Below are 13,657 nucleotides of genomic sequence, written 5' to 3' on the forward strand. Positions count from 1 at the left end.
GGGGAGGAGACCCCGGGGAAGACCCAGGACACGCTGGCGTGACTATATCGCCCAGCTGGCCTGGGAGCGCCTCGGAATCCCTCCCAGGGAGCTAGTGGAAGTGGCTGGGGAAAGGGAGGTCTGGGCTTCATTGCTCAGGATGCTGCCCCCGCGACCCGAACCCCGGAGAAGCGGAAGATGATGGATGGATGGATGGATGGATATACAAGAAAAACCTTTATAATATTCTTAATGTTAGCCTAGGCTTTAAAACTCTAATCCGGCCCCACATTCCAGCACAGAGCACCAATGAGAGCACTCTTTGTGTTGCCAGGAAACCACACTAAACACAACAGGGAGAAGGTCTGGTAGACTGGAAAGACGTCTATTTGACAGTTAGGCTCAGTATTTGTTTTAAAAGTAAAAGAAGCCTTTGAAAGTAAGATTAATCCTTCAGTGGCCTTATGTGACGTTTCTTCTTCATTGATCTTAGTAACCTACCAAATGCTTACGTCAGTTATCAGCAAGCTTATTCACAGCCTGTGTTTGGAAAATTATCCTTGTGGCAGAGGCAGTTGGGTGAGTGTAACTTAATAATCCCTTAGCTAGCTTTGCATCTCTATTGCACATTAAGTAAAGAAACACACATAGATAGATATTCTTTCAATCAATACAGCCAGGGCTATCTTGCTAAACATTACCAGTAAGGCCAAATTTTTGGTCTTGCCCATTTATTTCAACAGCATAAAACAAGTTTGAGAGAATGTGAAGACCTGGATGATGCAACTTCAGAGGAGGAGGATGCTCTCCTGGAGCTCCTACGAAGCCCACTGTCGCCATGGAAGGAGGAAGTGTCATGGAGTCCACAAGCCTTAGCCCTGAGAGAAGTGGCTGTGAAGACACCAGAAATTCTTAAAGGCAACTTCATATGTTCATTCTTCACAATTCTACATATTGTAGACAAGGGGGTGAGTTTTTTATGTTTTCTCCCAAAAGCCATAGCCATAGTTTCCATTGGGGCTCCATTTCAGGACTGTTATTAACATGCTTTTGTCAATTTCAACTCACCACTGGCACCTACACCTTGCCCTCAACTAGGTTAGCCTCAATGAGTTATACAGACAGCCATGTAAACGTCATGATGCAAAATGTTTTTTTTTAGATTTTTGAACACAACATGCATCCATTCTGTGGTTTGTCTGGCTATTAGCTTTGGTTAAGGAGCATGATGTAGTGCAGTGATTCCCAATCCAGTCCTTAGGGTGCTCACAGAGGACCAAGTTGTGAAACATTGGTGTGGTACCTTTCCTTTTGTTGTTGGAGTCATTCTACAGAAACAGGCATGCTCATTGGTGTTACACATAAGGAAGGTAACCACCAGTGACAGTAACACCAGTGACATTTTAAATAAAAAATGCATTTTACAAAATGGCTGCAACAGAGCTTCAAACTACATGTTGTCAATCATGGAATAACCACTAAAATGTGTAATTTAATCACTTTGTATTATATTTTTTTCATAATTACCTAAGAATAAAGTAGGTCATACCAGTGACGTCAACTGAAAGCTTCATATGACATCATGAGCTAACTGAGAAAATTTCTGATAACTGTAAAGACATAGTGAACTTACCATGTGCTTTTTTCATGGATCCTCAGAAAACAGATAAAAGGAAGTGATGTCATCAGCGTGATTTTTATTTCAAAATAAGATATTTTTTGTCATACGGTAACACCATTTTCATTATATATATATATATATATATATATATATATATATATATATATATATATATATATATATTTTTATATTTGTTTGGCATTTGTTTTCTTTGTCTGATTTAATTCATACAATGTATTTCAAAGCCACGTATAGATTATTGCAGTTAAAATCGCAGAAAAACGTGTTTCTTCTGTGCTTCTGTGGTGCTTGGAATTCTATATAATTGATTTCAAAACCTAAATCGATGGCTCAAGAAGGTGGAATTGTTAAAACAATTGTTTTATTTTAAAATATAAATAAATTGTAACCCTGACATGTTTTTCAGGTGTAATATATCTGTAAACATTATGGACACAAAATGGACATTTCTGCAGAATGACACGTTGCTAGCTATGTGGTCTTTTGCTTGTTAGCTAGCAGGCTAGCAGAATAATACAGCTGTATTAACAGTCACGTACAACAGGTGGGGTATGCTACCTAAAAACAGCTCATCTAACGCTCTTTGTTCGAGCTAATAAAGTAATAGAAGATTAAGATGTCATCAGGGTTTCCCCGAGGGGATGTGACAAGGCAAGTTGGTGAGGGGATTATTAAAACTGGTACTGGAACAGGTGTGTGGCATGCACAATCCAGTTCAAAAATTGTTAGTGGTTACAGGGACAGTCACTACACAGGAAAGATCTTCTCTTGATAGCCAGCTGACATAATCCACTTGAGAGATTATAATGTGAGATAAAAATCTGCATGAAGTAGACTCATAGATATATTCATATGTCTTTGACTTGGCTACACCTGTACTAAATCCTACAAACGTTTCCATGGTTGCATTATATTCGGACAGGGTTGGGATAGCTATTGAAAAATTAGTAGTTAGCTTCTTTATAGCTACTTTCTCAAAATTTGTAGGTAGCTGCAATTTAGCTACATTTACAGAAAAGTGACTACTTTTAATTTACTTTTTGAAAAGTAGTGCACTACTTTTTAGTTACTTTCAAGGTGCGATTGTCAGAATGTTTGCGAATCTCCACCTGACACAGCAAACAAGCCCAACTCATAGTGTGAACAAGACACTGCATTTAATCCTGTGCCAGAAAGAAACAATTGAAAAGCTGCAATTATACAAAAAAGATCACCAAAGAGCAAGTTTATGTGTGACCAGCAACTAAACTTACAAACCAAAGGCATGATATCCAACAAAAATGTAGACTAAGTGAAGGCAAAGTCAACTATTCCAGGTTTTTCCTCTCAAAAATCAACAAAAATTACCATACAAACCGAACAAATTTGTGCAAAGCATTGTCAATTGTTGAAATACAACTGTTCCAATTTCAATATTTCAGCAAGATACATACAGACATGACATTCAGAGTCCTTTATTAAATTTCAGCAAGAATTTAGCCTCAAAATTCTCATCAGTGGCCCTCGCTCTGTTTGGGGTGAGAATCAGGCCTGCGCAGATGAGTAATCTCTCTACTGCTGCAGAGCTGCTGCAGTTCCACAGCAGAACTAGATTTTTAGGTAAAATAACATAATAATCCTCCTTTGCTGTAAAATTGTTGTAACACACAGTTCTAACACAGTTTTCAAAATAAATACTATTAACTGCTGGAGTTAACATATAACTGCTAATTCACCAACCTTTTACGCTAAAGACTGATGCGCAGACACACAGCAACGCAGACAACCTTGCCTCACTAGTAGCTAATGAAACGGAAAAGAGAAAGATTTAAAACAAACATTGATACTTTGGAGACAAACAGACTTGCATTTATTTACATTTAAATTGCATTTATTTAAATTTGCATTTATAATCACTCCAGCTGCTTTCCTGATATTTTTAATATGTAACTGTCAAACATTAAGTCGCGAAGCTGACTTAAGTCAGCCTCTCTTTCACCAGCTTCTCATTTACATTTTCCCATTCTACCTTACATGGTGTAGAAGTACCTTCTGACACCTCAAGCACTGTTTAAGGTGGAACAGAACAATTAGAAAAAGAAGCTGGTGAATGACGCACTTAAGCCTCGCGAGAAGTCGAACGCTGAGAGATGTTTTACAAGAAACTATTTTCGCAGAAAAGTTTCCTGACTGAGATGTGAGCAAGAAAAGCAGCTATAGCTGAGCTAAAGCTTAAAGCAGAGCAAAGCCAGTCTATGTTTTCATTTACATTGCATTTTTTAGGCTGTACTAGCACATCAGCACATACTGAGACATATTTACAGCCATGATGATATGGTTAAGTGTATATGGATAAGTGTTATGGCTCCCAGGGTGGTTTCATTTTTGTTGAAAGGACAGAATGCCTCTTCTTAACATTTCGGTTGCCGACCCCTGAGCCAGCATGTGACCTTTTGCTCAAACTGTGACTCAGTCAGGATTGCACAGTCGCTACCAGCCCACTTAATGACCGCGTTCTGCGGTTCAGATTTTATGCAGGTTGCCTGAAGCCAGTAGCAAAATTGTAGCGAAAATTATGAGTATAGCTACACAAAAATCTGTAGGTGCTACAACTGTTAGCTACATTTCACAAAACTATAGCAGCTACAGCTATTAGCTGTAGTTAGTTACAAAAAGTAGCACGCTACTTAACTACTCAATCAAGGCTTTTAATAGGGAGTTTGTCCCATTTTGCAGCAGTAATAGCTTCTACTGCTCAGGGAGGGCTTTACATTAGATGTTGGAACATTGCTGTGGGGATATGATTGCATTCAGCAACAGTATTAGTGAGGTCAAGGTGCTTATGTTGGATGATTAGTTCAGAATCACGAAATTAATTGGATGGAGCTCCATCGATCCAGAGGACCCAGTTCCACTGCTTCAAAACCTAGTGCTGGGTGCTTTAAACCCCTCTAGCAGGTGACTGGCATTGAGAATGATTACTTCAGCTTTTTGTCTGGCTGTTGCACAATGTCCCTTTCTTTTGGCAATGCATTTCTATGGAGAATATACTGTAACCTATACAGTATATTTAGTCCTATTTCACAGCCCTAGCTATATATATATATATATATATATATATATATATATATATATACATCTCAAAAGAGAGACTCCAAAGAAGCCTACAGTAGCATGCATTTACTGTGCTGGGGAGCAGTGAGGGGGAAAAGTGATAGGTGAGAGCCCCCTGGTGTGAAAAAATGTACAAAGAATATGCAATGCATAGTTCAACTGACAGACAGATGGGTGAATCAAGTTTTCATCTTAAACGTTAGTGCCTTCAAATGCTAAGAAACAGCACTACTTGGAAGTATAGTTAACTTGTCAGATATGGTTTGGCATTGATGTATTAGTGTCATCTCGCTTTTATTGCTGCCTTTTGCACTTTGTGGCCTGTTGAAGATGGTATCATACTGCTCCTTTGTAGATAATGTATCTCTTTGCAGCTCACTCTACTGTTACATCTTCTCAATCATTGTATATAATGTGTCTGTATTTAAAACCTTAAAATCCCAGACTTATTACATACTAATATTATTCAGTACTACAAGGAATCCAAGGCAAACTGGTTGAGCTGTTCTTAGGTTATAGAATAGTTTAATAAAACTTTGGGCCCACAAGTGGGGCTCTGGCCATTTAAGGGGTTAAAGTAGTAATTATGAATACCCAAACCTGCTCTTGGAGAGCATTTGGGCCCATCACACCTATCATCAGTGCTGCCCTGTGAATCACTGGTGTGCGTCCATGTGCACACTGGCCATAGTAAAATGCATCAGCATGTGGATTTGGAGCTTTCTGAGTGCTATCGTGTCGTATCACTGTATAACAGAAGCTCCTTTATTGCTTTCATTGATGGATGCACTGATAATTTCTGAGAAGTATATCCTGAGTTCACAACACATTGGGGATTTACATTGTTAAAAGAGAAGAGTGGATCAAATGGCTAAGTCTGGAACTAAGCTCTGCAGCGTGATGCCATTTCCTTCACAAAAGGAACTGCACACCCATGGTTTACGCTGACCCCCAGTGTTGTCTAAAGCATCATTCAAATGGGATTAGTTTTACATGTGCAGGTGTGTAATGTCAGTTTACCGAAGTACACCTGTAATGTTTATGAGAAGTGAATAGTGTGCCATTAGCATTGTTATTAGCTTGGGAATGTACAGCCAACAGTCAACATCACTTCTTAAAATTAAACTTTTTTTCTGTAAATTTTACTTGTTTTGAGTTGTACACTTAAAGCAGGACAGCATATCAGCTTGATTCTGGCAACAGAACAGAAGTCAGTGCTTTAAGTGCCTCGAAACTCCTTTTTCACAGAATATGATAGCAGTTTTACTGACATGATGATTCACGGGCAGATTATTATAACCTGGGGTGATTTCTACAGTTCATTTTATAGCAGTTAAAAGGGGCCGGAATCTTTACTGACACAGAAACTCAGTAAAATGACTGATATGGCACATTCAGGCAGGCAGGCAAAATCATAAAGAAATGCCAGTAAATATTTACCTCCTCATGTAAAACTAATCCATTTTGGAAGCAAGAAAGCAGGATAAGTCAACCTTTGTAATTCTAAAATCTGTGTATAGTCTGTTTGACTGAACAGAACTGGAAGGTATAAACATTAATGGAGTGATTTTTTTTTTTTATTATCTTTTTGAAAATAGTGGGGAGTGCAGGTGGTTTTGGGGGGAGCTGCTAGATGGCTATTCTTCCTACCTAGGGGCACTTGCTTACTTGCTTGTATTCCCAGCCATTCATGTTTGATAATTGTGGTGCAGTGAAATGTTTGGCCTCTTTCAGAATAATCCACACTGGTGTGTCAATCCTTCCATCTCTTGAGGCTTTGTTCTATGGGGGTGTAAAACATGCACTGCACTCTCAATTTGAATATTTTTGACCGCAGTTAAGCTTCAGGGAAAATGCATTTACACAGCCTTACTCCTGCCTAACACCAGTGCTTTAATGTGCAGATATCTTTTTAGTTACCACTTGAAGCCTTCTACATAACGTTGACATCATCATGCCATAAACATGTCATGAAAGATTTTTTTGTTCAGTAGTGTAACAGTGTCTTGTAACCATTATGGCAACATTAATGGCACATTATGACAACATGTATGGCATGGTTATGTCAATGTTATGTAGCAGTGTTCAAAGGTTTCTACTTGAAATTTTTAAATATGTGGAGCAGCAGCAGTGTTGTATGAATCTATATACTGGGCAAGTACACCTTGAGTAGGACTCCTAATGCTTCATTCACCTACATCTGTAACATGACTAAATTGTAAGTTGATTCAGATAAACACATCTGCCAAATTTAAATGTATCTAAAGAGAGAAACTATACCATTATATTGTGATATTCATGCAAAATGGCACTCTAAAGAGCCATCTGATTTTTTTTAGCTTGAGAAATCTCCACAGATTAGCGGTTAAAGCATATCATAGTACAATGAACTCATTTAATTTTGTCATATAATCAGAAAACAAACGCCAGCTGTGCATTTAATTCTATTTTCAATAACTATTCACTGTCCTAGTATGCACCCTTTTATTGGCCTGTTAATTCATCTAATGGAAACCATACACTGTTACAAACAAAGGTTCTGTGCAGGTGCATTTTTCGTTCATTAATGTACCAACAATGTAAATGTACTTCAAAGGTACATCAGTGGCTTTAAGGTCCAACTGTGTACCCTAAATACATTTTCCCCAGTAGAAAACTTTTATTTGTACCGTTTAATAACGTAGTGTTTTAAAACAGAGCAGTAAAATAAAAAGCCTGGAGACAAGACAGGATGTGTGTAGTCAGTGCAACACAGAAAATATAATTTCAATAAATTATAGTACAGTTATGTTCCTGTGGTACTGAGATATATCATTGAGGGTACCACCCCAGTGACTTTGCCTTCTATTTAAATGTATTAAATCTGAATGCCAGGACAGAGGCCAGCAAAGATGAAGAGAGGAAGGACAGTTGAAAGATAGAATCAGTGTAGATAGCAAACAGGCTGAGGCAGAGATGCAACCTGTTTCTACTGCGAAAGCTTTCATTTCACTGCCACTTTTTAAAATAAAGGTGACAGAGCCTTCTCTATTAACCCAGACTGACAGAATTAAGTTTGGATGGCAGTGCTTAATTTTAGTAAAGGCTCAATACCTGTAATCTGTCTGTGGTAATGTGGTTCGAAGACTGAATTTCAGCATAAAAACAACATGCATGCATATCAACAAAGGATTTGAAGAGGCATTTCATTTTATGATGCTATATTAATAGGAAAGCCCCCATCACTCACTCACACACTCATGTCCTTTGAAGGAGCTATCATGGAAACATCCATAGGCCACAAAATATCTTAAATTCCAGTGTTGGGCAAGCATGTTGCTTCTTTATAACTTAGAAGGGGAATTTTACAGATTTTTAAAAATTTGATTGCAAAATTTAATCGTTGATAAAGTCATTCAGAGTGGTTTGATGTGAATCAGCTCAATGTGGAGAAACCTGCAAACTCAGAATTGGTGATATAAACCTGAGGTATAAAATAGTCACTTTTGTGACTATCTGATATGAAAAATGAAGTTTTGCTATGTAAAGTTGATGATAAAATAGTGTTAAATCTGACAACAAGATTTTTTTTTTGTTGGGGGACCATTTTGCCTTACAACTAGCAGTGGGCAATATCATGATCTTTTGTAGTTATACATACAGTGATAAATTTGGTCACAACCCACTTTTCTGAGTATATCATGGATGTTGTTGGTACTCAAAGAACACAGACTAACTATGTTTGATTACAAAGAGCAAAATTAAGCCTGTTTAATTTAATTCAATTTAATTTAATTGAATAAAAATAATTTGTTTTAAGTTTATTATTAGTGTATTTTTATTTGTGGCACGACAAGTTCTAATCTGTCTATTCGAGTTTATTAAATCTCAGAAAACTAAATGTTGTGGTGCATATTATATATCCTGAACATGTCTTGAAGTATCATATTTTTGCCGTGTCGCCCACCCTTATTTACAACACCCTTCACTCTCCACCATGAATGGATGTTCTAGGCCAAAACCATGCAAAACAATGCCTCAGGCAGTCTATTCATAGCCAATTCATGTAGTTTCTGTGAGGAAGGTTTTAGAGGTGTTAACCACTTCAGTCATTTGGCTCATATTACCACCATTGTGAACATATTATTAATATGTGAAAGTATTTTTAGCTTTTCAAACTAAAATTAATACTTACAGAAATAAAGAATATATATATATATATATATAATATAAATATAAATATGTATGTATATATAATATAAATATATATATATGTATAAATATAATATATAAATAAATAAATTAATCAATACTTACAGAAATAAAGAATATATATATATATATATATATATATATATATATATATATAACTGAAGCATTTCAAAAGATTTCAAAAGCATTTCTACAAATTTTAGAGCACAGTTTCTATTAGCTGAGTTTAATATATTGGAAAAACTAAAACATAAAAAATGTGGCCTGTGTAAAAGTTACGGCACAGTTATATATTAGTTTTTCTACTCAGGCTTTTTGCATCTTTTGAGTCCAGCCAGCTTGAGTGCAGGAACACTCGTTTATTTGACAAATGCATTTCTACCATAATTTATTGCATTTTTTTTTTATTTGGCAAAAATAGATTTACCTCAAGTAAGTGTGCTTGTGAATTTCTGCAGTTTTATTAAAATTCAATTAAAATACTGATAATTAGCTACATTTCAGATGTTGATAAGAGGTTGTGTTTGGAGAGTCTGTGCTATATTAAAGATTCTATTATCTTGAGGTAGAGTTTTGAGAGTAGGTGTTAAGGTAGATGCAAGAGAAATAGAACAGTCAAAGGGGAACTCCGAAGTTTGCCTACAGAAGTTGAATGAACTGGAAATTACTGCTTTTGTGGTCCTTTTATGTGTAAGATTTTCTTTATTAACATTTCCTCAACTCTGCTACGTATTCTGTGCCCAGAGCTTTGATGTTAAGATAAGTCTACCCTTGATAAGCTTGTTGAGCTTATCAGTGTGAGTAAGTCAGTGCATGAGCGTGCATGTTGCTGGCGGTTGGATCTGTTTGAACACATAGAAGTGTTCGTCATTTATATTTCCATTACTATTTAACCACTGAGAAAGTAACTTGTTCTGATTGGGCAATCACAATTGCGTAATTGAGAAGTGAGGATAAGCAACAGTACACTTGATTAGGCTTCTAAGTAAAACAACCTTTTACTTACATAAACTATGTAGATCAGGATCTCAAAATTAATTAATTGGGGTGGGGGTGTGTAGGTGGAGGGAGGGAGCAGTGAGGGGTATGGGGGAGGGGAACTAGCCAGGTGATTCTTTCCAAGGGAGGATCTTTCCATAGAAAAATGTAGGGAACAAATGTGGCATATCTAAGTATTAACTACATAAAGTTTTCATTTATCATTTTACCCAATGCTGTAAACTAAAACATGAGAAAATTTGTCCCTTTTTGAATCCATGTAAGTACTTTTAACTATGCCAAACTCTTAACTAAGCCAAATTAGAATAGCTAAGTTCGTTAGACCTAAAAGTACAGTTGTGCAAACTGTTGTGCAGCTTTCTTGCTGCATCAGGTTTTCCTCTTGCATGCAGCACTCTAGTTTCACTTTTAACATCATTATCATTAGTATAAGCTAATTTTATGGGGCTTATGTTGGGTAACCAGCCACAGTGTCTGCTGGGTGAAGCAAATCTGACAGCCACAGGAAAAACAAAAATATAAGGATTTAAGGGAAAAATTGTAAATATGTGATGTACCATATAATAGTAGTTTGAGACCACTGATCTTAATATTTGTTCATCCAGGTTGTTTTTGTGTGTGCTAGGTCTCCAAAATTGATGAGGGACTGTTGATGTTCAGCTGTTTGGAAGAGTTAGTGCTAAGTGCTAACAACATCACTGAGCTTCCTTCCAGTAACCTTCCAATGACGCTGCGGGTAAGGAACCAGGGCTGGTGCTCAAACCTGATCCAGCTCCCAAATAAAATCTGCCCTGTGTTGGTCCTATGGGGGGCCTGAACATTAAAAAACAGGGTGAAAGGGGGCTTGTAAAGTATGCAGAGAAACAGATGGACCACAGTCTGTAATTGTAGAACAACAAAGTGCATCTATATGGTAAGCATAGCTGATAAACTGGACATAGCATAGATACAAGGAAGTGTACTGAATGAAGCAGCCGGTTGGTGTATGTGGTGTCTTTGATTCAGTACTAGATTAATTTTACTCATTTTGTTAGCTGTCTGTGATTTTTTTTATACCTTATATACTGTTTATTTTTATTATCATCACATATGATTTACATTCACATTTTCTTAATAAAATCAACTACACAGGCTCAATAATGACAAGCTCTTAAATTAAAATCTATTCCTTATTAACAGGAGTTATTGTTATTACTTTTGTGTTAAATAAAACATAAATAAAAGCATAAATAAATGCATAAATAATGTAAGTATGTTGGATAAAATGAGCATGTAAGATTTTTAAACATGACACTCAAAATTAACTAAAACAAATTAATAACACTATATTTGTATGTCATAAATAACAATAACCAGCCAAATCAACACCAAAAAAAAATGTTGGTTCATTTTTTTTCATCATCTTTTTTTCATCTAAATATTCTAGTTTTGATTTGGAATGGTATTTAACATCATGTCAGATAAAAAGACTAAGTCTAATGGATTTGTACTTACCTAGATAGCAGTTATGATACAGATGAAGTAAATCTCTTAAATTTGTTTATTTAGTGATATGTTTTCATTTCAGTCATTTTAGCTGGTTTACTGAATGGCTAGTCAAGTTAATTTTCTATTGCTAACTTAAAACAGGCCAACCAAAATTAAAGACAGGGGAATCTGTGGATTATTTCAATGTTTTATATTAATTTGTTCAGATTTCGTTACATAAAAGAATCAGGTAAACCATTTATCTGTCTCTCAGCTCTACAGCAGCTAATCGAGTGACCGAGGATGCACTCAGCTTATTCAACTAAATGTCATTGAACAGTCAAACAAATTCATGTATTTGGCTTTTTTTAAACATTATTTGCCATGTTAAAATCTTTCACTTACTTACCTTGCTTCAGTCATTCAAAGAAAAGGCGTTTGATCGAAAAACTACAGGTGAACATGGCTGTATTCAGTCTTTAGCTAAGATTACCTGTGTACAAAATTATATTTTATAGCCTAATATATCCACTGTTTAGTAATTCCCAGCTTTATGATGAAACATTTTGTTTAAAAAGGTGATAAATAGGCCTCCATCTCTAAAGTTTTAGGAATATGCAAAAGTGATCTGGAATTCTGTTGATCTAAAAGGTTAAAAGACTACAAAGCTTTCAAACACTTAATATTAATATAACAAATGAATACTTTGAAAGTATTCAAATTATTCAGGCCAGGCCTGCTGCTTTCATTTAATAGTAAGTATAGTAAGTTAAAAGTACGAAGTGCAGAGGTGGAATAAACATACTCTACTTTGAAAAGACCAACAACAACAGCAATATATATGCAAACAGGACTAAAGAAATAACAAGTCAGAGGTGGAAGGCAGAGACAAATAGTGCTTAAGCAAATTCCAGCTAAATCCACACAAGAACATACACAAATAAACAAACAGCAAACAGACATTCATTCAGACATATTCATTCATTCTTCAGAGTTGTTGGGCTGAGTATTATCACTGTTATTACTATGATTACAATAAAATAATAATAATAATTAATGACTGGTTAGCGATGGTATTATTTGTATACATTATAAGCGCACTGCTAAAATTGACATCTTTTTTCATATTATATGTTGTAAGGTTCTGGAACTGTATGCCAATCAGATTAAAAGCCTCAAGAGTGTGAACACCCATCCTCCTCCTCGTCTCCAACATTTAGGCCTTGGGAACAACTGCCTTGGCTCTCCAGAAGACATACAATACTTTACTGCAGACCTTTGGTAAAGACACAACATAAGGATCATGTTTCTGCTGTGGGCTAAACATAGAAACCTGCATTTGTTACAGCTGTGTCATGGAACACTTGCAGGCCAATTATTCAATTATTAACCTCAATATTCCAGTAATAGTACAAATTAACATGATCTTTTTATCCTACCACAAATGCAGTAAATCAGATGTTTGGTGTCAAAAATCTGCCTCTCTAGTTTAGAACTGGGGCAAAATGTTGGAAATAAACACTGGAAATTAATAGTCTCCCAAACTGTTTCCACAAATTCATGCCCAGAAACTACTCAACCTTCTTATACTGCTTACAGGCTTTAAATGTGGTTGAGCAGACTTGTTGATGTGGTTTAGAACACAGTTCCAATTGTAGCTTAAATGTGTAAATAAGATCTGTTCATGCCACTTTACCAAAGTTTATTTATCAGTGTAATTTTAATACAAATATATGAAGATTTTGGCATGTATTTATAGAAACGGTTGCAGTGTCTGTTTACTTCCAGTATTTGTTAGCACCGTTATGCAGCTGTTCCAGTTCTAAACTAAAGAAGCAAAACCTGGACACCAACCATATCTTATCTGATCATTTACATTTGGGGAAAGCAGAAAATCATGCAAATTAGATTTTAAGATAAAAATCTTAAACTGTTCCTTTAAGATTTATTAGTCTGTATCCGCTTTAAATTAGAAGAATAATGAATAGATCTGTGGGCACACTTATGGGCTCTTGTACATCACCATAGTGAACAGTTATGGTGCCCTCTCCCTATGAACATCTAATGACACACACCGCTATTCCGTTAATAATATCCTGATATAAGATAAGATTCATGACCAATATTTATAAAAGTTATATCCTTCAATGCTTATACCTTTGATATTTAAAATATTGTGCCAAGAACTTCATGCGTCAAGACACAACAAAGGTGTTCAAAAAATCCTTGTACTCAACATCTAACCTTATCTTCTTAATGCTTTTTCTACCCAGCATGACAACAAGG

General features: G+C 36.0%; 1 protein-coding gene across 8 annotated transcripts in view; it reads left to right on the plus strand.

Moving 5' to 3' along the window:
* The window catches only part of LOC108443179 (leucine-rich repeat-containing protein 43), a 52,870-nt gene that overhangs the window by 18,439 nt on the left and 20,774 nt on the right, over positions 1 to 13,657 (plus strand). For 4 of the 8 annotated variants that reach the window (XM_017723649.2, XM_017723648.2, XM_017723651.2 and 1 more), the window contains 2 exons: positions 10,530 to 10,640; positions 12,513 to 12,652. In XM_017723649.2, the coding sequence (XP_017579138.1) occupies positions 10,530 to 10,640; positions 12,513 to 12,652 (251 nt within the window). Of the gene's footprint in view, positions 1 to 162; positions 559 to 722; positions 948 to 10,529; positions 10,641 to 12,512; positions 12,653 to 13,657 lie in introns of those variants that run through there. The other 4 variants (XM_017723647.2, XM_017723643.2, XM_017723646.2 and 1 more) reach the window with 3 other exon arrangements.

This window comes from Pygocentrus nattereri, chromosome 20 (assembly GCF_015220715.1).
Source record: "Pygocentrus nattereri isolate fPygNat1 chromosome 20, fPygNat1.pri, whole genome shotgun sequence".
Lineage (NCBI taxonomy): Eukaryota > Metazoa > Chordata > Actinopteri > Characiformes > Serrasalmidae > Pygocentrus > Pygocentrus nattereri.